This window comes from Hypomesus transpacificus, chromosome 22 (assembly GCF_021917145.1).
Source record: "Hypomesus transpacificus isolate Combined female chromosome 22, fHypTra1, whole genome shotgun sequence".
Taxonomy (NCBI): domain Eukaryota; kingdom Metazoa; phylum Chordata; class Actinopteri; order Osmeriformes; family Osmeridae; genus Hypomesus; species Hypomesus transpacificus.
This window is the reverse complement of record NC_061081.1, coordinates 8,222,769-8,247,135: the sequence shown is the minus strand read 5'-3', so window position 1 is coordinate 8,247,135 and position 24,367 is coordinate 8,222,769. Positions and strand designations below refer to the sequence as shown.

At 44.6% G+C, this 24,367-nt stretch overlaps 2 protein-coding genes across 11 annotated transcripts in view; one reads left to right on the top strand and one right to left on the bottom strand.

The window, feature by feature from the left end:
• Positions 1-2,069, top strand: part of ank2a (ankyrin 2a, neuronal) — a 51,865-nt gene extending 49,796 nt beyond the window's left edge. For 4 of the 6 annotated variants that reach the window (XM_047044982.1, XM_047044983.1, XM_047044984.1 and 1 more), the window contains one exon: positions 118-2,069. In XM_047044982.1, coding sequence (XP_046900938.1) covers positions 118-310 — 193 coding nt within the window. In that variant the 3' untranslated portion in view covers positions 311-2,069. The remainder of the gene's footprint in view (positions 1-117) is intronic. The other 2 variants (XM_047044979.1, XM_047044980.1) reach the window with 1 other exon arrangement.
• A 1,241-nt stretch (positions 2,070-3,310) lies between these two features.
• Positions 3,311-24,367, bottom strand: part of camk2d2 (calcium/calmodulin-dependent protein kinase (CaM kinase) II delta 2) — a 25,538-nt gene continuing 4,481 nt past the window's right edge. Inside the window, exons 3-21 of one of the 5 annotated variants that reach the window (XM_047045081.1) lie at positions 17,454-17,513; positions 16,908-16,962; positions 16,463-16,528; positions 15,581-15,653; positions 14,152-14,254; positions 13,600-13,683; positions 13,401-13,495; positions 13,147-13,269; positions 12,899-12,982; positions 12,616-12,658; positions 11,282-11,322; positions 10,366-10,425; positions 9,001-9,045; positions 8,798-8,846; positions 7,488-7,508; positions 7,009-7,084; positions 6,670-6,764; positions 5,899-6,127; positions 3,311-5,168 (exon numbers count right to left, since the gene is read on the bottom strand). In XM_047045081.1, the coding sequence (XP_046901037.1) occupies positions 5,165-5,168; positions 5,899-6,127; positions 6,670-6,764; positions 7,009-7,084; positions 7,488-7,508; positions 8,798-8,846; positions 9,001-9,045; positions 10,366-10,425; positions 11,282-11,322; positions 12,616-12,658; positions 12,899-12,982; positions 13,147-13,269; positions 13,401-13,495; positions 13,600-13,683; positions 14,152-14,254; positions 15,581-15,653; positions 16,463-16,528; positions 16,908-16,962; positions 17,454-17,513 (1,406 nt within the window). In that variant the 3' untranslated portion in view covers positions 3,311-5,164. Of the gene's footprint in view, positions 5,169-5,894; positions 6,128-6,669; positions 6,765-7,008; positions 7,085-7,487; positions 7,509-8,797; positions 8,847-9,000; positions 9,046-10,365; positions 10,426-11,281; positions 11,323-12,615; positions 12,659-12,898; positions 12,983-13,146; positions 13,270-13,400; positions 13,496-13,599; positions 13,684-14,151; positions 14,255-15,580; positions 15,654-16,462; positions 16,529-16,907; positions 16,963-17,453; positions 17,514-24,367 lie in introns of all 5 variants that reach the window. The other 4 variants (XM_047045082.1, XM_047045083.1, XM_047045084.1 and 1 more) reach the window with 4 other exon arrangements.

The following is a 24,367-nucleotide window of genomic DNA, read 5'->3' as shown; positions in this document are numbered from 1 at the left end:
TTTGGATTTGTATAATCTTGAATCCGTCTGTAATCCATTTTTCTCTCTTTTTCACTTCCCCCCCACACTTTTTCACCCTTTTATCTCCTTTTGTCCTTTGTCACACCCCCATCCCAGGGCCCGGATGCGTAAGGGGCGCACCCAGAGGCGGACAGTAGTGAGGGGAGCTGGGCGAAGCCAGGTCCTCCTGGAGCGCCTGGATGATGTTCAAGAGGGTTCACGACCTCGTGACCTTCAGCAGCACCTCCATCAGCTCATCCATAGCTACTGCAAAGAAGAGGGTGAGGAGGAGGAGGAGAGGAAGGATTAACAGGCTTTCAGCTCTTACCCTCCACTTCTTGTCTCGCCCCTGACGCCGCATCAGACACGTTTCCACCAATCCTATGCATCAAGCACATGCAATCCCAGAATGCACCTTGGCACCTCATCCCTACCACAGTCTTCCTGTTTTAGTTACAGATGCCCATCTGCCCAACAATCAGAGACAGTTTTCTTTGCAGTATTTTCCCTGCTTGGTTTTATTTTCTCATAATGTATCTCTGTTTTCTTGTAACCTTTTTGTGACCAAAGAGAGTTGCCTGTTGGTTCCTGGTTTTCCAGAGTTTCCCTGTCCATTTAATTTGACGTTTGTCTTTTGAGTTTTGAGTCTTGAAGCTGTGGTAAAACGACAACAAAAAACAAAAACAAATGAGTAAAGAATCCAGACAACTCCTATACAAACCTCCAACTGAAAAACACAGAGAATCCTGTCAGCTGGCGCTAGGTGCTGGAGTAAAGAACTACCGTCACACTGCACTGCCTATCTCTCATTCTAGATAAACCCCCTCACCCAGAACTACAGTATATCACTATTGACACATTTTGCTCTATTATCTCAAAATTACTGTATAAAGGAAAATGTTGCAGACTTTATTGACACTAACTCCATACTATCTGCTGCTGACGTGCTTAATGTATGTGTTATTTCTGTCTTTGGAAAAGTATCTATATAATCTGTGCATTTTTTAATGATTGGCAACCCTGGTAATCTAGGCATCATTAATCAACCATGTGAACTAGAGCAGGCATGACTAGTCAGTCACTATGATCATAGCTACAGCAAAACAGCTGTCTAGTAGTTAACCACCCCAGCCTTTTTCATCTTTTTTCTTTCTCTAGCCTGTCTCTCTTGTTCACTTCCCTGGAGTGTAGAACTGTTGAACCTATTGCTTTCATCCGGACTGTTGTTTGATGTGCAAGTGGGTTTGTGCATGTGTGTGTGCCTGGGTTGTGTGTATGATGATAGTCAACAAGCTATGAAGAGATAATGGGTGAGAGAAGGTCTAAGAAGCATTGATTGGGTTTGTATTCGTTATGTTTTATTTTGGTTTCTATTTTATAGTGTGAGAAGTTCGTGTTCTGATTTGTGTGTGTGTTGAAAAGTTGAGAAGTTTGAAAAGAGACAGATCTGAAATTGTATTGTGGTTGTCTTTCAGGTGAATCCTCTAAGTTTGAACTCATTTATGAATGTACCTGAGGGCCCAGTTAGTGTGGGACCAGGTGTAGGTGGATCTATGTATTGTTGATTTGATTTGAGCAATGAAAAACTACTTTTTTTCACACAATCATGTTGAACACCTGAATGTCAGGAGGAGGCACCTCCACGTCTTGGGCACAGGAAGTGATGGAAGTAGAGGAGGCAGCAGCATTTCTCAACCAATGAATTTTGGCAAGACACTGGATAGAGACTCACCTGACACGGGTGTGACTTGGCACGTTGAAAGTTTGTATACAGCGTCATTCACAGCTCTGGGTTAGCTACTGTATGTATCTACGACATGTAATGTATTACTTTCACTATCACTGTTTACTTTTGAGCGAAATTACAAAAAAAGTGAAAATGCAAAACTAGTGGAAGTTCACTGTGACAAGTAGGCTTTTCATTTGAAGAAATCAGCATCCAGTTTATGTGTTGATGACAGTTATATACATATTCTATTATACATATATACATATCTATGAGGGCATGTCAGTTTACTGGAAGTAATTTAAAAAGAACATGACTGATAGATAAATAAAAATACAAGTGTAAAACCAAATTCTGTCATTAATTTGGGGTCATACATTACCACCAGTGACAACATTGTGCGTAAGATGAATTATACCAAGATGGGGGTAGTATCATCCCCCTCTTGTGGACAAAAACTGCCTGCCTTAATAAAACAAACTTTCAGGTGTATCAGAATAGCATTACCTTGCTTAACATACCTGATCATTTTTTGGTGATAGAGATGTTGTTGCATTTGTCGAAGAAACGAATATGTGATCTGTCTGCACCAATAGTGTGGCCTTTGTCTAGGTTCTGAGTCCTGTGAGGCACGTTTCTCCATTAGCTGCAGAAACATAGCTCTTCTGTGTGAGTGGAGGGAAGACATAGTCTGACTGTTGCAAAGGAGAGATGCAACTGAACTGCCTAGAGCAGTGGTTCTCAACCCTGGTCCTCAGGGAAACCCTGTCCTGCATGTTTTAGATGTTTCCCTTCTCCAGCACACCTGATTCGAATAAATGGCTCGTTATCTAGCTCTGTAGAAGCCTAGTAACTAACATGCATTTGAATCAGGTGTGTTGGAGCCAAGTTGGAGCTAAAACATGCAGGACAGGGGGTCCCTGAGGACCAGGGTTGAAAACCACTGGCCTAAAGAGATGAGAACTGCCTAATCAAAAAAGTAAGATCAGGGCACATTATCAATCTGGTGATTGGCTGAAGCTGTGTCTTCTGTCGCACTCCTGACTGGGATGCGAAAACCGGGAAAGTGGAAAATCTGCCGTCTTTGACGCGTCCGTGTGTCCTGAGACGCTGTCCGCGGTGCTGAAGACCCCTTTTCACCCCACTGGCACTACTCAAAAAGTTCTGGATTATCAAAAAATATTTATCTCATTGTGTACAATCAACTAGGCCTAGGCTATACCTTTGAGTACGTGATTTAAGTTGTGGGTTCACCCGCGAGCCTTGTGGTTTTATTTAGAAATACATGTTTCCATAAATACAATTTTCACGCCACAAAGACATACATTTAAAGCCCTGCTCTCCCTTTCAAGACAGGGACGGTCCAAAGTAAGGGTCGTCACACCTGCCTTTTATTGGAAAGGGAGAAGTAACGGTATTTTATGATAAGAATCGTTTTCTCATTGCCATGGTAAACTACCTATTGAGCAGAGCGTTGTTTTATTTAAGGCTCACTTTCAATGTTGACTAAACTTAACATTGCTGAAAATACACAAAGAAACTCCTGTTTCCATTACTATTCTGTATCACTCACCAACTTTAAACAACAACCAACATGGAGCAGTCATCACACCTTTTATATTTATTTACTTCTTAAACATGTTATCCATCTATTGCCAAGCCGGCAACAATTTATACACACCATGTCACGGGTGCTGCATTGCATTGACATCATACATTTTGCAAAAAGAAATTAAGTTAATTGTAGATTTCCTAAAAAAACAAAGTATTGATGAGGAGAAATTGATGTATTGGTGAGGTGGTGTGACGACAGACACATAGAAGCTCAGGTCCTTAGGGAAGACTTTAACCACATCACCTTTACCACATGACTAACTTTACCACCATCTTGTCTTCTAGCTTCCTTTCCTCCCTCCTTCTCATCACCTCCTACACACTACCCCTTCTCTCCTTTGTTCATCACCTCTCCCTTCTCTAACATACTGTACTGTATTTCTTATCTTCTCATCTTCCTTACTTTTCTTCTTTTCCTCCTTCTTTCCCTCTACTTTGTAACAGTTCCTGGCCCTAATCTTCACCCATCCTCTTTTTCACTACCATATCTATTTTCTCCTCCTTCCTCTCTTCCCATTCCCTCCGCCCTCTCTTCTTTTTCTCTCCTTCCTCTCATCCCTTCATATTTTCTCTAATTGCAGTAGTTGCAGTAGTAAAAAACTCCTTGTTTGGTTCTAGACCATGGGTTTCCAGAGACGCTTAATTAAGCTAAAACGTACCACTGCTTTTCCAGGTGGACAGACCTTTGCTTCTCCTCTTCAAAATGATATGTTTGAAATTACAAAAAGAAATGATAAGAGGAGGAATACAACAACATAACTCTTACTTACAGTGGAAGTACAATACAGGTATACAAACATTATGAAAATGAAAATATTTTTATCCTCATTCTGTCTTTTCTATAAAATGTGTAAGGGCTGCTTTGACCAACTGAGCATTTCTTAACCCTCTTGATCCGTTGTGATGCTGTGATTTTAAAACTAGACATTTTACCACCTATAGTTGTGTTTTTCAGTATTTTAAGACAGGTCTATGACACTGGAGGACAGTGGAACATTCCAGACAGGACCGGTGCACAACATTAACAAATGCAAACAAACAATTCAGTGATTTCACAAATCAAAACAGAAGATATTATAGTTCCATATGGTCACGATACCCCTTCCACCCCATGCATAACACAATAATCTTGATTTTTCATATATGACATATATGCTACATTCTCTTATTTCTTATTCAATGATATAAAGGCAAACATATCTTAATGCAAAGTATAAGCGGCTTAGCTTCTCTTTACAGTTAAATTAGTTGTACGTGTCGAAATCTGATGATTCAAACATGACTTAGCTCATAGCAAACAGAAATGTGGCTCATAAATTTACGTAAATTCTTAATTCCTCTGATAGCAAGAATAGCAATTTAGTGTTTGTTTGTGTTATCAACAATCACAATGTATTTATATGTACATCACCAGAACTAAAGCAAGCTCAATTTTAACATTTTGATCTTTCAAATGTTTCATATTGCACACACATAAATACACAGAAAAATACAGAACTAATTTTCGGGAGAGGTTACAGTAGTAGATTTTTAACATCTCTCTCTATATATGTAAAATGCATACCAAAACAGCTTAAAAAACAGAAAAAAGAAATGTCAGTTATTAGCTCATCTGACAATGTCCAAATATGGTGTGCTGCCACCGTCTGTGGTACCCATGACTTTCTGCAGTCAAATGTGTTAACATTAAAATGTGTTGATATTGTTGTCCTGTGCGATGTTATGTCTTTATTAGGGGGGTCAGGGGGCAATCAGGGGTTGGCTAGTTGATTGCCCGTCACAGAGAATAGTTGAAGGGATTTTCAACTTAATCTTGATATTCCATTAACTGCGGGACACAAACAGAGGATCAGAAGAGAACAACAGAAGCAGTTAATAGACTTCTCAGACTATTATTGAGAGGATCTCATTTTATATTATTGCCATTATGTCAGTCTGGTTACCATGAGGGTTAACTGATCCTGACTGACGCTCGCTAGTATCTGTACAGGGAGGAGACACTGGCAGTGTTTCTGTACTGGGATGGGACACTGGCTGTGTTTCTGTACTGGGATGGGACACTGGCTGTGTTTCTGTACTGGGATGCGACACTGGCTGTGTGTACCTACTGAGATGGGACACTGGCTGTGTATACCTACTGAGATGGGACACTGGCTGTGTATACCTACTGAGATGGGACACTGGCTGTGTATACCTACTGAGATGGGACACTGGCTGTGTGTACCTACTGAGATGGGGCACTGGCTGTGTATACCTACTGAGATGGGACACTGACTGTGTATACCTACTGAGATGGGACACTGGCTGTGTGTACCTACTGAGATGGGGCACTGGCTGTGTATACCTACTGAGATGGGACACTGGCTGTGTACACCTACTGAGATGGGACACTGGCTGTGTTTCTGTAGTGGGATGTGACACTGGCTGTGTGTACCTACTGAGATGGGACACTGGCTGTGTGTACCTACTGAGATGGGACACTGGCTGTGTGTACCTACTGAGATGGGACACTGGCTGTGTGTACCTACTGAGATGCGACACTGGCTGTGTATACCTACTGAGATGGGACACTGGGAGCCCCAGAGCGGTGGAAGTGGATGTTTTGCCACTTCCCGTCGCGGCGGTGCCACACGCGGGTCTCCTCGGACTGCATGGTGCGCGGCATGCTGGCGGCGTCCATGTACTGGGTGAGGCGAATGTACGCAATACACGCAGCGTTCTCTCCGATCAAGTGGACGTGGGGATTCAGCAGGATAGTATGTACCGGCTTGTTGCCTTTAGACAGAGCTGGAGCGGGGGAGGGGGTTAGGGAGAGAAAGATGAGTAGAAGGAGGGGGGTGGATAAAGGGAGGTGGGGGAGTGATTAAAGGAGAGAAAGATGAGACGAGAAAGGGGGAGGAAGAGATGTGGGGGGAGGATGTAGACAGAGGGGTAGAGGGTGAAAGGAATCGGAGAAGGGGGAGAGAAGGGAGGGACAAAGGGGAGTAAGAGGGGATGGGGTGAAAAAGGAAGAAGGAAGGTTCTAGATGATTTTGGTTGTGTGACAGTGGGCCTGGTAAATGGTTGAGGTTTCTAGGGCAACGGCTTATCCGTTCTATTTTAGGCCTACTGAAGCGTAACAGTTGTTACTATTTATAGTCATCACATCATCAATTATTTGAGTGTTTTTGGAACAAAAGCTTCTAGTCTGACCATATAGAAGATTGACATGAGATATGATAGAAATAGCATCAAAACAGCTTTCCTGGTCAAATGCTTTCACCTAACTAGGTAATAGAATCTTGTTCAGGATTTCACTCATCCATAAGACAATGGTGAAAGGTGTTTACCGTTCTCAAAGTAGAAGCGATGGAAGTCGTGACCCTCCACCAGATTGCCCAGGGCCTCAGGTTCAAAGGAGGTCAGGCCAGGATCACAAATCTTACTGAGGACCAAGTACAGAGCAAAAGGGGCTTAGAACGTGATGAGTAACAAGTCATCGAGCTAAACTGAATATTAATGTGACTCTAAACCTTTCTTCAACATTGTAATATTGTAAGATTTAACACATGCTCTTAATATTTGTATTATGTGCAATATTGACTAGCACACAGTTGGCCTATTAAAATTCCACACACACACAGTAACTCTCTCTCACACTCTCTCACTCGCACACCCACACGACTCACGCGTAAGCTTCAAAGTCTCCGTTGTTGATCGACTCAATCAGCTGCTCAGTGACCTTAATGATCTCCTGCTTACGGGCTGAAACACATAACCACAAACCAGCGTCAGGAACCCGGGTCCCTCCGTCGGCAGGATAACTGGGTATGGAACGTCAGAAAATGTATTCGTCCTCGTTCCAAAATGAACTGGATATCAAAGCAAACAAGTTTAAAATGGACTCTAGTCTACAAAGCTGCAGGTACCATAATTAGTGATGGAAAGCACACATTAATTAACGTTATTTTGTTTTGTCTTTAAAACAAATGTTGTCTAAAACAGAGTTACAAAACAGAATTCAGTTTGCCAGTGCTTCCCATGACTAATACTCTATAAGGCAAGAATATATAAGATGGAGGAGTCTCCTTCACTCCTTAAAGTTCTGAATTACTTAAAGCTCAGATGCATTCTCTATGGACGCCAGCTGAGAGATGGTGACAGTTACCTTTATTGTTATTGGTGCAGGCTGGGAAATAGTGAAAACATGACTTATCATTTATCCAACAGACAGACACAGATCTGTGAACAGATGTAGCACTTCATATCTCGTCTACTCATTTTGATATGAGAGAAAAAGAATGCTTACACAAGATGTATCATGTGTATATGTGTGCATGCGTAGGTGTGTGTCATTGGGTGTCATCGTGTTAAGGCGTGGGCGTTTTGGGTCTATGTCCCATCACTTTTTATAGAAGTCAACTGTGACTCAATGTTTGGGTGAGTGAGAGACAGTAGAGGGACAGACGGCAGAGAGAGAGAGAGAGAGAGAGAGAGAGAGAGAGAGAGAGAGAGAGAGAGAGAGAGAGAGAGAGAGAGAGAGAGAGAGAGAGAGAGAAAGAGAAGAGAGAGAGAGAGAGAGAGAGAGAGAGAGAGAGAGAGAGAGAGAGAGAGAGAGAGAGAGAGAGAGAGAGAGAGAGAGAGAGAGAGAGAGAGAGAGAGAGAGAGAGAAACTGCTCAGGGAAAATAAGGGTAAAATGCAGAAAACAAAGAAAACAAGAGCCTGGGTGGTTGAGGGCCAGGGACAAAAGTGGATTAAGGCTGAGGCAGTTTGAGAGTCAGTTTGAAAGGCAGTAGGATTCAGATGGGAGAGAGGGGAGAATCTACTCTGCTATCCTGCTCTTCTCCAGGGATGGTGAGTGGGCAGGGCAGGGCAGGGCAGGGAGTCTCCCCCAGCCAGGAGGGACTTACTCTGGACTGAGGAGGTAGGAGTCTGCCTGGGCTCCGAGGTCTGGGAGGAGCGGCCCTTAGCGCTCAAGATACTGCCTACAAAGTTCCCTAGACGGAGCACTGGCACACAGGGGTGTGTGTTCAGATGGGTGTGAGGATGTGTATTGGTGTGTGTGTTCAGGAAGGTGTGTGACAGAGTGTAAATGTGTGTGTGCATGTGCATGTTGTGGAGGATGTGTGTGTACATGGAAGGGGAGAAAAACAAACAGTCATTCCAGAAGTGTGGTAAAAAAAAAGGAAACAAGATAATGAACGAGACAAAAGACAAAAGACGAGAAGTGATATAAAAGGAAATGACTTGTACTGTATACTGTAAATACACTCTTAAAGACGCAGAGAAAGAAGGGTGAAGACAAGCAGACGAAAAGGTTGCAGGGTGTACACTGTAGCACAGACATAGCACTGAAAGACAGACAGACAGGCCTACGAGTATAAAGACTAGACTGGCAGGCAGACAGAAAGGCAACCAGACAGACATGTGAAAGAGCAGACAGGGAGGTGGCAGGAGGGCGGGGCGAGTGCTCCTACCTTTAACATCCTCGTCCTCTATGGTGGTGTTGGCACTCTCTATGGACTCCTGGAAAGAGACATACACACAGTGTGTCTAGAGGGGCCACTACACACCTGGAAACACACTGGCATACACACAGGATTAATACACGTACACACAAACACTAAATACACACACATTATATACGCAAACATACATTGTAAACACATGCTAAGTGTACCTTGTTTCCATCGACAGGGTTGTGGATGACTGTGGTCTGAGGTTCCTGGAGACAGAGAAAGATGGAAAAGAAGAGTGAAGGAATTAAAAGAAGGAGGAACGAGAAGCTAGCAAGAGTGTGTGTGTGTCTGTGTGTGTGTGTGTGTGCATTCTGTAGTACCCATATGTCTATCATGATCCTTGAAGCTCAATGACGCTAAGCCACATAGAGGGGGTCAGACACTGCTGGTGTCTTTGACATCCATCTGGCAGATTAACCTCAGTGATTGACAATCTCCTTTCTCTCCCTCTCTCTCTCTCTCTCTCTCTCTCTCTCCCTCCCTCTCTCTTTCTGTCTCTCTCTCTTTCTATCTCTCTCTCTTCAGCTCTTTCACTAAGTCCCACCCTCCCCCACCTTCTACTCCTTCTTCCTGTCTCTTCCTCCCCAGAGCCTCTTTCCTCCATGTCTCCTGTTGACTCTTCCTCCGTCTGCTCCTTTCATCTGCTTGCATCCCTCTCTCCTCTTCTCTCTCTCCTCTTCTCTCTCTCCTCTTCTCTCTCTCCCTCCTCCCCCTCCCTCTCAGACATGGTCTCTGGCCTCAGTTAAGTAAGATCAGGGTTCAGCATGATTGATTCTGATTCTGAAACTCATGATCACTCACAGACTGCTCAAAGGTACACCACTTGAGCTATTGTCCTGCATCATTGCATTTGTGTATGTGTGTGTGTTTGTGTGTGTGTGTGTGTGTCTGTGTGCATGTTTTTGAAAATAGCTGTCTGTGTGAATGCACATGAAGCTTTTGACATCACACAAAGCAACAGTCATGTGACCAATACAGCCAAACAATCAGCAAACACCATGCACAATACACTGTCAATCATTGACAGGCCTGGGTCAAAAAACATCAGAACCATCTTGATCATTTGCGCTTGATTTAGTTTGCCTGGTATGATAGAGCCAATGGGAAAGTCACAGAAGTGCCAAGCCCTACCCATCTACCAATCGAGGCAGGCTAAGCCAACACACAGGATAGGGCGAAGTCTTTGACCCAGGCTGTCTTCTTGCCTGAAGAGCCAGAATCCTCCACATCCTCCAATCAAGCCAAGCAACTCCACTCAGGGTTAGTTAGCAGCAAAGAGACAGAACAACCAACACTTGACAACAACAATGACAACAGCTACACAGCTCTGGAGAGCTACCGCTGTTGGAATGACAAGGTTTCAAAAGGGTTTCATGCAAACCAAAGCACATCATTCTGGGTAAAGTAACAGTTGGGGGGTAAGCTGCTTTAGGGGTATGGCTTCATGCAGTGGGACAGGTAAGGGTGGTGGTGAGGAAGGTGTGTGTGTGTGTGTTTGGGGGGGGTGGGGGGGGGAGTATGTATACCAGGGCAGGGGCAGGGCCAGTTTCTTTAGGGCTGGTCACTGTGTTGGCTTTGTTGTTGACCTGCAGGAGGGGGGAGGGTAGACAGAACATAGCACACACACACACTCCTGAGTGACACACCGAGCAGAGACACTGATTCCGAAAAGGGCATCTACGGCCAGAAGCCCAATCTCAAAAAAACAAAAAACAAAGCATAAACACCCCCACACACACACACTCTCACTTGAACACACCCTATCACAAACACACTCACTCTTTCTACCCCACATACTGTATACCTACACATACCCTTACTCTTAAGTGTTGATTTCAGATGGGGCACATACAAACACAGATGCACGGACACTTTAGAGAGGGATCTGGGAGTGAGATCAGAGACATAGCCCAGTGGAGGAGAGATATGGAGGGTGTTTAGAGAACAACACAGCACACATCCTAGCACACAATGACCCCTACCAGAGAAGGGTGAAACAAGATATCCTAGTATTTCATACATACTGCATTGTATACAGTATATGCTACTGAAAAGACATAAACAAGATGCAATCTAAAATGCAATACAATAACATCGCCTTCAATAGACCACTGGTGAGAATTTCCAGTATTGATGATGTCATTGGTGCGCATCCATTGGCTCCTTAGACATTGTAAGGGCCTAGTTCCATTTCTCCCAGCAGCCCTCCAATTCTGATAATCTGTCTGCATGGGCAATGGTTTAGAGAAGCTTGATAGGTGAAAGCCATTTGGTCGGTGGCTGTTGTCACCACAATTCTGTCACCTCTCCTGTTGATTCAGATCAGGTGGGGGAGGGCTAAAGGAAGTGACTAGGGACCGAAGTGGAACCAGGCACGTCTGTCATTGTTTCATTCCAGTGGAGGCAATCTAAATCTTTGAACAAACATTTTTGAGAACTCACCTTGACGCCGTCCGCTTTCTTGTTCAGCAAACTTTTGGCTGCTGTAGAAAATAAGTTAATAAAAACTGTCAACTTCAGAGTTACATGTAGCACCCAAAACTAGCATGTCAATTTCAAGTTACACAGAGAGAACCCAAACTAACATGCAACAGGCAGCTCCTGCCATATTGAGCTCAATGTGCAAACCCTCAAGAACCTTGTCCAACAAGGTCCATAATGCAATCCCACAGGCAGGAAATCCTTCTTATGCAGGGCACCAATCACGTGATCGAAGACAGACAGGCTGGGACGAGCGATGGGCTAAGCTTGGGTGTTTGGTTTTGAGTTTAACGTCTCGTCAGTGGGGGGGTATTCTTAATGACTTGGTGAGCATATTAGAGATATGCAGATTCAGATATGAATCACATAAAGCATTTGATTCAATTAGAAACATTATATATTGGTTAAGTATTTGTGATATGGTATATGGATGCATTGTGTAAATAATCAGGAGATCTGTATGTCTGACATGCCAGTGTCATTCTTCATTGACAGTTAAAATGAATGCCTCCTACATGCGCTCTCACACACACAAACGTCTTTGTTGCATACGACTCTGTTATCTTATTATTTGATTGTATCTTAACATGCTGTTTCATAGCATGCAGGGGTTGGTCACCCTGCACAGCACTTAATTGTTTTACCAGATTTGTATGGCTCTATAGTCAAGCTGTAGTTTTTATCAAGCCTTTACATTTAAAGTTACTTTATAAACATGGAAGACGCAACGTGCAAACAGGATTACTAATTGGCTAATAGACAGGAAGTGAGATCAGGCAACTACATTTACTTATCAGGGTTAAAACATTCCCTTTTGAGAACATTCCAGAAATCTTACCTCTCAGGGAACCACATCCCAAACAACGGAAGGAAAGAAAATTCAACAGGATAGAAGAAGAGAATGAATAAGGAGGAACAGAAAGTAGCCTTATAAATTAAAGGTCTATAAAACAACATAAATCAAATCATAAAATTGTGACTGGATTTGTTCCAAGTGGAGGGAGAGGTGTGGGTAGTTCTTCTCTGGTGGAACACCTTAACCAACACTATGAGTGCTATCATGAATGGAAGTTAGCTATTGACCTCAACAGGGGTGAAAGGTAGGGGGGAAAGAAGGCAAAATAGCCAGATGTAAAGTCATGATAGGAAAGGAGGAGAGGGAAAGCAAGCAAGCGAGAAGTAGACGGGGAAAAAATGGAAAACACTGACAGTAAGAAAAGAGAGTGCATAGGAGAAAAACTGATGGAAAGGGAAAGAGAGTAAGAGCGAAAGAGAGAAAGCGAGAAGAGACCTACCTGAGAAGTTTCTTGTGACCAGCAGAGTGGTCAGAATGGCTCCCTGCAGGAGTGGAGAGCAGGGAAAAAAGGAGGAGGAGGAGGAGGAGGAGGAGGAGGAGGAGAGGAGAGAGGGTAGTTGGAAACCCACTGGTTATCAGAGCATGTTAGAACAGGCGAGGACACCAGAGCAAGAAAAAAGCAGGCAGGTAATTGTGTAACCGGTCGTTATGGAGAAAGGCAGGATTGAGGGAGAGGTGTTAGAGGAGGAGAAACAGAAGGAGAGGGTTGACAGAGGTCTGACCTTGAGTTTCCTCCTGGCGTTGAACTTCTTCAGGCACTCCACCGTCTCCTGTCTGTGCATCATGGAGGCCACAGTTGAGCGTTGCTGCAGATGGAGAGAAGGAGGGAGAGAACCAATGTCAGCAGGAATAAGGGAAGGAGGAACTGGTGTTGTATTGAAATGAGTGTGCTGTAGCTGAAGGAATTAGACTAGGTACTGGTTTAGGAAATCAACATGTTAGTGGGTGTGTGTGTGTGTCTCAAACATACACAGATCCAGGGGTGTTTCAGGGCTTCAGTGGCAGTGATGCGTTTGCTAGGGTTGATGGTCAGCATCTTGTTGATCAAGTCTTTAGCTTCAGGGGTCACTGTGTCCCACTCCGGAGACGGAAACTGGCAGGACACATAATCAATGAGTCAATTTATCTATCTATCTATGTAACTTTATAATGAGAGAAACAGGTGAAAAGAGAAAGATAAAGCAGTAAGAGTAGTGAGTAGAAAGATTAAGGGTGTATTCTCACATCATAGGCCCCAGCCTTGATCTGCTGGTACAGGCGATGTTGGTCCTCGTCCCAGAATGGCGGATAGCCAACCAGCAGGATATACAGGATGACCCCTGGGAGGAAGTGACATGCTTTGACATTCAAGATGATCTGAATGAATATCTGACCTCCAGGGTGAAGTTCAAAGGGTGAAGGTAAGAGGGTAGAGGTGTTTTACCACAAGCCCACATGTCCACTGGCTTGCCATATGGGTCTTTTCTCAGAACCTCTGGAGAAAGGTAGCCCGGAGTTCCAGCAAAACCTGAGGGGGAGAAGACAGGAATGAAGGGATGGAGGGATGAGGGAGGCAGGGATGGACAAGAGTGGGGGGAGACAGTGATGGAGGGATGGAGAAAGGAGTGCCGGGAAGGGATGGAGCAGGGTAGGGTTGAGAAAGAGATGGAGAAGGGTGGAGGAAGAATACATGGATGGAGGAATGGGGGAGATTGGGTGGGGAAGCAGGGATGGAAGGATGGTGATGGGTGGGAAGGATAGAGCAAGAGGTTGGAAGTGGTAGAAACAAAGGAAAGGAGAAGTGCAAAACTTGCGAATCAAGATACAAGAAGGAGAAGTCACTCTACACTACACGGGTGGCTGTTCCATTGATTGATTGAGTGAGGGAGTGAGTGAGTGGATGAGTGACTAATTGAATGTGATTGATGGGTTGGTGGGTGGCTGATTGATTGACCCCTTCAATATCTGATTATTGATTGGCTAGGTGGATACTCACCAAACCATGCCTGTTGGTCCCCCTGCACCTCGATGGCCAATCCAAAGTCAGCCAACTTGACCGCCGCCCCCTTCAGCTTACTGGCCAATAGAAGGTTCTCAGGCTGGGGGGGGCGGAGTCAAACAGGTTAGAGGTAAGAGGTCTGGCACTCTCTCAGAGTCTGAATCGCCAGTGGAGGCTGATCTGGGAGCAGTTTAGCCCAACCGAAGCCTAACCTCAATTGTTAGGGGCCACAGCACCAATCTGACCCCAGACCAGCATCCAGGGAGACCTACTATAGCTTAAATTAAAACAGAGAGACAATGAGCCCTCCCCTCACTCCCCATCAGAGATTTCAAAGACAGCAGATGGGTGTGAGGCTAACTGCCTCCCTTTGCTTAGACCGATCCCATGCTCTCAGACCAGTGAGAGAGGGTTTTCTTGGTCAGCGGTTAGGGCTAGCTCACAACAGGTGGAGATGAGCAGCAGACAAACAAGCAATAAAACACAAACACACCCGCCTATGCACCTATGCACACACATATGCACACACACACAGGCACAAGACAACCTGTTTAACCAAGATTATTTCAATATAATATTTCCAATCAGTGCAAAACCTCTGATCCAAACGACTTCACACACGCTTAGCTAACACTCAACATTTTGGTAATGATGTAAGGAATGTTACTTTACCAAATACCATTTGTGTCTTACACTCTGGGCTTGAGAGAATAACATTAAAGACTAGTCAGTTTCTGTTACAACACTCAAAATGATCACTTATATCCCATCCCTCCCTTTCCCTCTCATTCTTTTTCTTTCCCTCTCCTTCCATCTCTCGATTTCCCTCTCTCTGTTTCTCTTTATTTCTCTCTCTTGCTCCCACCGCAAATATCAATTCCTTGGGAAGTCATCAGAATTCCTCACCCCTTCAGAATATTCATGCTCCTAAAAATGCTTCACATCTTTACATAATTATGCAAATATGCTATTAAGTGGCACACGCACACTGCTTCCCTGTCCCTGTAATGCTGTACTCAGCACAAAGACACACACACACCAACACAGTCTCCGCAGGGGACTGCAGTCCCTGGGTAATGATACAGGAGGGAGGTCTAGTTCCTGGAAGTGTAAGAAGGCACACTACACCCAGAAGAAAGGAACATGGAGGTGCTGAGGTTTGGGGGACAAACGCAACAAACTAAGACTAGGCTAGACGCATGTCTGCAAACACAACAAAGTGTCAACTTTATAAGTATTCTTATCAGCAGTTAATGAAACGCAAGCCTACCACCATATGCTATGAAGGCTGAGGGAACTGGTGTGGCAGGGAATTTACGTTTATGGTTCAAAACTTGCAAGATGTGGCTGGAAAAAAAGCTTGACTGCGATAATGCACGTGTTGTAAAGGTGTGATTATGAGGTTGAAGCACATTGGCATACAAACCTTGAGATCCCTGTGCACTATTCCATTGACATGGCAGTGGTGAACACTCTCCAGAATCTGCTGTATACAATGACTGAGGAATGAATGAAGGGATGGAGCAATAGCAAGAAAGGCGCGAGACAAAAAGGAGGAAGAGAGACAAAGAGAGCAAGGAGAATTAAGAAAACAAACATTTCAAGAAACAAAGCTGATGTATTTCACCTTTTCCACGTGGATACCAAAGGACCAACTGGGATTTCACTATCTGTGTTTGTGTCATAAGTGAAGCTAAGAGGTCAGAAGTGAACACCCTTAAACACAACAAGAACAAACAAAGAAAGGAACCCTAGCCCTAGCTCAGCCTGATAATGAGGCTGCTTTTTGACACTGGAATGGTCGTTTGTCATTTACTGTAACTAAAACACACATCCTGCTGCAAATCGGTACATCTTAAATCCCTACGTTCGCCTTTTGTCAGTGACGCTGTTCCTCCTCTCGTTTTACTTCCTCAATGCCCTTTTTATATTACTCCTCCTAGCTCCAGGATCTCTTCCTCCTCTTCCAAAACTCTCTCTCTCTCTCTCTCTCTCTCTCTCTCTCTCTCTCTCTCTCTCTCTTTCTCTCTCTCTCTCTCTCTCTCTTTCTCTCTCTCTCTCTCTCTCTCTCTCTCTCTCTCTCTCTCTCTCTCTCTCTCTCTCTCTCTGGGGAGGTTGTATTCAAACCTGGTAGTGTAGATGATGAAGAGCACAGTCCATGTATCATTAATCACCTTTATAAATAACTGGATGAGAGACAAGGCAGATGTATCACACCTTGGGCACCATATGTGATAAAACACACACACAGCAGGACATAAGGGCTGCTGACCTCAGCAGTGTGTGTGTGTGTGTGTGTGTTGCCTACCTGGCATCAGCCTCACTGTAGTACTCCCTGGCTACAATGTCCTCAAACAGCTCTCCTCCTGTCACCCTGAACACAGGAGATAGAGACATTAGACACACACACAAAAACAACAATCCAGTGTGTGTGTACGTGTGTGTGTGCATGTGCATGTGCGTGTCTTTAGAACAACAGATCCACCCCTGAGCCTCCCTGGCAGGCCGCTCTTGGCTAGCCAATCACACTGCATGCTGGGTGAAATGGGGACATCGTGTGTGTGTTAGCATGTGTGAAGACTTGGGGTAAAGGGTAGGATACACAGTGGTGGGTGTGGAATGAGAATCTGGGAGCATGGGGAGGGATGAAAGAAAAGAAGAAAAGAAAGGAGCGTCGGGGAGAATGAAGGGAGAAAGGAAGGAAAGAAAGAGGAGAGAGCAGGAGGAGAGGAAAAGACAGACAGTATACTCACAGATCAAAGACCAGATAGTGGAAGCCTTCTTCTGATATGCTGTCATGGAGACGAACTAGAAAACCAGAAAAGATTGTTAGAAGGAGGAAAGTAAAGATATGAAAAAAGAACAATTCTCTCCTTGATACATTGACAGTACCAAAATTGTCACAATTCCCACTAACTACATGCTTCAGTAGTACTACTGTCACTCTCGTGGTACAGCCAAACAGTAGGCTGCGTGTTTTAGTCATGTAAACAGATACCTTACACATCCTAACAGAGACAGTATTTAAGCAGGGTAGGTAATGTTGTTGACAAGCGCTTTTTGACCTATTTATAAATAAACTTCACATCCTGAAAGCAATCTATAAATCGAACCAATATCAATTCCAACCAATATCGCCCACCGATATCAATCCGATATCGGTGGGCGTCGCAGGACTGTAAAAGCCAAAGCCACTAGTTGTCTGTGGAGTAATTTCTTGACCAAAGAATATGTTATTGTGTTGCCATGTATCATTATAATGTGCTGCATGAGTGTACTTTCAGTCACATGCATCTTACCAATATTGGGGTGTTTCAATAAACGGCAAATCCTCGCCTCTCTCTCAAGCTTCTGATGGTCTGTGAAAAAAAGAGGGGGGGTAGGAAAAAAAGATTCTTATCATTTCTATTCAGACTCCAGTTGACATTACAACCACTGGAGGGCATGATGTGCATATCTGGGCATCTGTGCAAATGAAAGCTAGTGTGTGTGTGTGTGTGTGTGTGTGTGTGTGTGTGTGTGTGTGTGTGTGTGTGTGTGTGTGTGTGTGTGTGTATGTGTGTGTGTGTGTGTGTGTGTGTGTGCGTGTGTGTGCGTGTGTGTGTATACACATGGCTGTAAGATGACAGCTGGCAGAGGTAATGGATCAAAACACTATAAATAAACGTCATGTCCCCCATTTCAACAGAACCCTCCTTTTATCTCAAAGCTCCACCAGAATAAACTGACCTGATATATCAACTTAGCCTCGCACCACGGAACTTCAGGCCATACTGAACTGCCACAAAGACAATCAAAACAACTAGTCAAATAGTCAAAGTTTGCCTGCATTGTTAGGTGGTGTAAGTGTAATAAATGTTAATATTAATATGTCTCACAATCCTTCCATTAGTTCAATTTTTACCATGTTTCTTGCTTTGAGAGAGCCTGGATTGAAGCTCCCAAAACCAAGATATGGTCAGCGCCATGTTGAACTTCAGTATCTATATACTGCAGGGTGCAGTGTTCTGATATTCAGCTTTGCAATTTTCTATCTTACCCAACCCGTTTGACTGGACAAGAATGGAAAACGGACCCAGTACAAAGTGTCCAAAGCTTCATTTAGTACCTGCCAACACAACAGGGCCACACAGGAAGGTGTTGTGTTTTATGGAGGGGTACTCTTTTGTTTGTTTTGGTATTTCACTGTGGGTACGCCCTAGCAGTAGCCCTTTTTTCATGTCAGCCAACAGAGGCGCCTGCATTAGACGAGGGGAGACACACGGCTCTCCAGTCTTTAAAACACCTACTCACTCTCCACACACAAAGCTACATCTTGCTGCGATTGCCAGTAGGGAGCATATATCTAAACTGTCCAAAGTTCGAGCGACCAACTCGTTCCCTTAAGGATATCCACCTATGGTCAAACAACAGCAAGACTATTTCTGCCTGTTTCCCCTGGATGCTTGGAGGAAGCTTCCATCACTTGGAAGAAACCCTATTCAACTCCATTCAGGGAGACTCAGCACTCAACGGCATTGGTGGAGTGTGGCCCCTGATACATGTTTCCAGTTGAACCGCTAGTGGCCTCTCATCTACGCCCCATCCATTACATGTGCATGTAGTCATTTAGCAGACGCTCTTATCAAGAGCGACTTACAGTAAGCACAGGGACATTCCCCCCGAGGCGAGTAGGGTGAAGTGCCTTGCCCCCTTGGCATGGCCGGGAATCGAACTGGCAACCTTCAGATTACTAGCCCGATTCCCTAACCGCTCAGCCACCTGACTCCCTATTCCATCCAGGAGGCCACTCTGACTCCTACTGGGTCTACCTTGCCTGCCAAGGCTGACTGCTTCCCGTCCTCCACAAGAGAGAAGGCATATATAAATATCCTGTCCTTCATGCTCGTGGCATACCAGGCAGGGCTAGAGGAAGAGATAAGAGAGAGAGAGAGAGAGAAGCTGAGGCAGGGATGTGGGATGAAATCTCCATTGCCACAGATCCTAGCGCATCCACAGATGTGCCTAGGCAGCTGGGAGAGCTCTGTCAAAACCCACATGTCTGTCGGTGTATGAATGGTGCGCATTGCTTCTGTCCAGTGTCTAAGCCCATCACCACGTATTGGCACTGCCCTGCCCATGGAAGTGGATTATATCAGAACCACTAGAACAGCTAGACACAGTTTATAGCTATAACTTTAGGTTATGACCATAACATGGGGTCCTTAGACAACACGGGAGAGGGATCTTACCAGACCACCCTTCAAGAAGAGTTGTTGCTGATCTTATATCGCAGATAATTCCAATCAATTCCATTTTTTATACGCTCTTACCTAAAAACACTGGTCACATTTAGAGTAACTCTTGCCTGGTATTGATTTTACAGAACATCAAGACCAGAGCAATCAAGAGACGAACGCTCTGATCTGACAGAACCCAATGTGGGCCAATGTAATCTAAGAATCAGATCAGTAAAATCCCACAGGGATCATCAGAACAGAAGGATTCTGTGTCATGTGTTTGGAAGCGATTCCCGAGTCTCACCACGTTAGTCACAGTAGAGGAGAATGATGTCACCTGATTCTGATTCAAAATCACAGAGTCAGATTCAACTTGATAGAGTCAGATTCAGATCTACTGATCTGATTCAGAACAGTGTGGAGGCGACCCACTTCAGCTTCGCCTCAGGACAGAAAGAGAGAGAGATGAGCAGAGGGTTGTATTTTTTTCCAAATAAAATAGGACGCCTATTTTTCACCTTCGTCCTCTTCCCCTTCCTCTATTCTTGTTGACGCTGTGGAAATTGCAGGCCCAGTTCAATCAAACTTGTGCGTGTGCGCGTGTCACGGTTCATACGGCGTCTGAGCGCCAATCTGCGTCACCGGAATATTAGACGCACCTGTTTTGTGTTGACTCATTCAGATGGCTATATAAGCCGAGCTGTCTCTGACCTCATTGTGAAGTCTTATTCTTTGTTTCTTTACCAATGGCCGTGTGGTGTTTGCCCTTTGTTCTGTATCATGTTTATTTCTCAGTAAAGTTCTCGTGCACTTTCATCCCAAAACGCCGACTCCTTGAGACAACGATTGTAGTCATTACTTGGCACTATGAACAAGGTCACTCTCCTTATCTCTCACGTTCCTCGGCCTCTATCTCACTGTCATCTTCTTTCAGTCTCCCTCATGCTTTTACACACACCACAAACATATGTTCAGCTCCTATCGTATTCGATCCCTCTCTTTTCAACATCCAAACTTCCTCTCCCTCTTTCTCTATCACATCCTCTCCTTCTCTCATCCTCTCTCTCTCTCTTCCTCCACAGGTAGTCTACCTCCCAGCCGGCCGGACATCTGTTGTCTAGCAACTCCTGGACCAATCAGAGTGCCAGGTTTCTCCTTTCCGCTGCAGTGGAACTAGCCTTGCATGCAAATGGACGTCCCTGAGCTTCCACTCATACATGTATCCACCTCAACACACAACTCACACACATACAAACTACTCTACCACTATTCACAATCTCAGGCAAGTAAGCCAACAAACAGCTATAGTAACATCGGCATATAAAGCCAACCCTGCAGAAAGGACACACACTGAAAAACAACCTGCCTCCCCCAGCAAGTCTTAAGAGGTGAGCAATAATATACTGTGACAGGCTGACAGCGTTTTTCTACCTACTTGTGTGAGAGAGTCCAAACCCACAATAGACAGCAAAGGTTATTTCTGCTTGCGCGTTTAAGCTGTAGTTTGTAGGCATCAGCATTTGGAAATTGTACAAAGGCAACTTTATTGTCCAGACAGATGACAGGTTAAATACCAGTCACGCACTAGCATCTCTTAAACTGGACAATCTCTGCCCCTAACAACAGCCCTGGGAAAACCCAGAGCTGTTCCCTGAATCACCCTTTTTATTTGTAGAACTAATTATTTTAGTTTATTAACTTTAGTTAATTTAACGTAAGTTTGGTCAATAATTTATTCAAACTAAACTTTTCTCTACATTGGCTTCCACATGTTTGTTGCAAACGTTGTCCTGTGTATTTATCTCTGCCTCTTTCCATCTCTCTTTCTCTCCTTGGCAGCTTGTTTCCCATTCGATCAGCCGATCAACCGCACTGCAGCAGAGTAGAGTTGTGTGTGCGTGTATGTGTTTTCATATTAAGGATCTTGTTACAGAATATTATGGACAGACAACAGGCCGGCAGACAGACTGAGAGACACACAGGCAGGCAGACAGAGAGACACACACAGGCAGACAGAGAGACACACAGGCAGGCAGAGAGACACACAGGCAGGCAGACAGAGAGACACACACAGGCAGACAGAGAGACACACAGGCAGGCAGACAGAGAGACACACACAGGCAGACAGAGAGACACACACAGGCAGACAGAGAGACACACAGGCAGGCAGACAGAGAGACACACAGGCAGACAGATATCATGGCCAGGGGACTGCGGACGTGTTCTCCATGGTCTCATTTTCACATTTCTACTACATTACAGACTAACACACACTAATTCACTGAGACAGTGAGACTCAGGCTGTTACCCTCCAATGGTTCTGAATGAAATCAGACTTCATGTTCTCTATGGAGTCAGGGCATCCGGGATAACTAGTGGTTCTACACACACACACATACACACACAGAGAGAAACAAGAGGTGGTTTGTGTCAAAGATAGCATGTCTCAAGAGTATCTTATTACTTTGTGCTACTGTATCCATCAATCATGGAACATTATCACGGTATATGGAGGAAACAATGCAAGCATGTTCCCAAACACACACATACACCCCCACACACATAAATATGCACACATAAACACAGCTGTTGGCCCATTTTCTTCTGTTCAGTCATTTGAGACCTGCCTCCTGGGTGAGGCTCAGTAAACACTACAGGGGACGGATTAGAGTCTCATGCACACACACACGCCTGCGCACTCACACATGCGCGCACGCACGCACACACACAAATACACACATCAATACAAACCAAATATTAACATCTACAGTTGTTTTTACATGTCACTATTCACAGGTCTAAACAGAGACGCACATTCATCCCCATTTTCTTCTTGCACACCCCCCCTCTGCTCCTCCCATTTCTCCTTTCCCTGCTCTTGTCTCACTATACCTTCACTCTCTGTCTCATTCTGTCAAATTACTCTCACACTTACCTTTAAAAAGACGTGCCTTTTCAAGGTTGAACCTTAGACTGGGGAATACAAGCACACACACACACACCTTCAGAGTGTGACTATCCACTGTACCACGATGTTGCGTTATTGAATCCCATCCTTTAGATTCAAATATTCTAGAATAATACAACCTTTAGACACTCTTCTAAATAAATTAACTAGATTCAAATGAATCTGTGATTCATCTGTGATTCTGAGTCTGAGTTGTGTATGTCATTCTAAATACAATGATCTTCTTCTAATATCATTCAGGTTCATCTATACAATTCTGAATAAGCTGAGAAGCATTCTGGAGGTGAAGCTCTTCCCCTCAACCCAGAAAGATAGCGTAGAGAGAGAACCTACAGAGAGAACCTAGAGAGAGAACCTAGAGAAAGAACCTAGAGAGATAACCTAGAGAGAGAACCTAGAGAGAGAACCTACAGAGATAACCTAGATAGAGAACCTAGAGAGATAACCTAGAGAGAGAACCTAGATAGATAACCTAGATAAAGATCCTAGAGAGGGAACCTAGAGAGATAACCTAGAGAGAGAACCCGGTGAGATAACTTAGAAAGAGCACCCAGACACTAGTTAGGACACACTCATCAAAGAGACTCAACGGCTTTCATTCAACAACAGACTGCTAGGTCAAAGAAGGAGGGAGGGGAAAAGGAAAGGATGAAGGTGAGTAACTACAGAACTGAAACAGAATGAGGAACAGGTGTGGAAAGGGTTTGAAGAGAAGAAAGAAAGAGAGGGATGGGGTAAAGAGAGCTTCTCTCATATTAAGAATGTCCTAGCTGTTTCCTCAGAGTCTGATGCCCTAGTTAGTCTAGCTGGGGGTTCTTTTTTTACCAGAAACCCTGAGACGCACACCCAGCTCCAGTGTAACAAACATACACATCCAGCAGCAGTGTAACAGACACACACACCCTCCTGCAGTGAAACACTGAGACACATGCACCCAGTTGCAGTGTAACTGTCACGTTGGCCAAGTTACTGTTCAACAGTTTGTCCGTCCACAAAATGTGAGCACCAAGTAGAACAAACACACAGCCCAGAAAGCAGGGTGTTCTCACTGTGTGTGTGCGTGTGTGTGACCAGCGTTTATTTTTAGCCTTGCGGTGCCCAGTGTGTCATGTGATACCTCCTCCCCCTCTTCCTCCCTCCCTCTCTGTCTTCATCTCTCCCTCCCTCTCTCTTCCTCCCTCCTGCACCTAATTTCTTTCTCTTCCTCCTTTTGGAGGTAAGGAGAACAAGTAGATGGAGGGATGAGAGAGGAGGGATAGATGACTATCTAGAATGTGACACACAAAAGAAAAGCAGAAAGAGAGGGATGAACACACACTACAGCCACCTTTACCATGGCTGTTGCCGTGATACCACCACAGGGTTACAGGTCTCTCTTTGCCACACCCTAGTGACTCTGGCAACCAAGCGAAACCCTTCTCAGTCCATAGCATAGCAATACACCCTCGATCTATACGCATAAACACACACAGTGTGGGGGGGGGGTTCAGGGCAGAGTGAGAGCGACGCATGTCGGAGAGGAGTGGTTAAGCTGGTGAAAGATACACACATACAAACGTCATCAACTACACCCTTCTCTTGACTCCTTGGCCTCCTCCATCTCTCTCGGTTTCTCTTGCTCTCACTCACACACATCATCATCTTCACTTTCTCTCCTCCTCCAATCTCCCTCTTCTCTCTCCTTCTGTATCTCTCTACCCTTCTCTCTCTCTCTCTCTCTCCCTTTTTATCTCTGAGTTTTTCCCCTCCCCTCCCCGCACCTCCCCGCACCTCCCCCCTCTCTCCCGTCTCTGTCATTCTCTCATGGACAGACCAGGGTGAAATGGTGCTCTTAATGAAATGCTGTATAATCAGATGTCAGATTGCAGGATTGTAAAACGCTCTATAGGAACACACAGACACACACATGCACTCACACACACAGACACACACATGCACTCACACACACAGACACACACATGCACTCACACACACAGACACACACATGCACTCACACACACAGACACACACATGCACTCACACACAC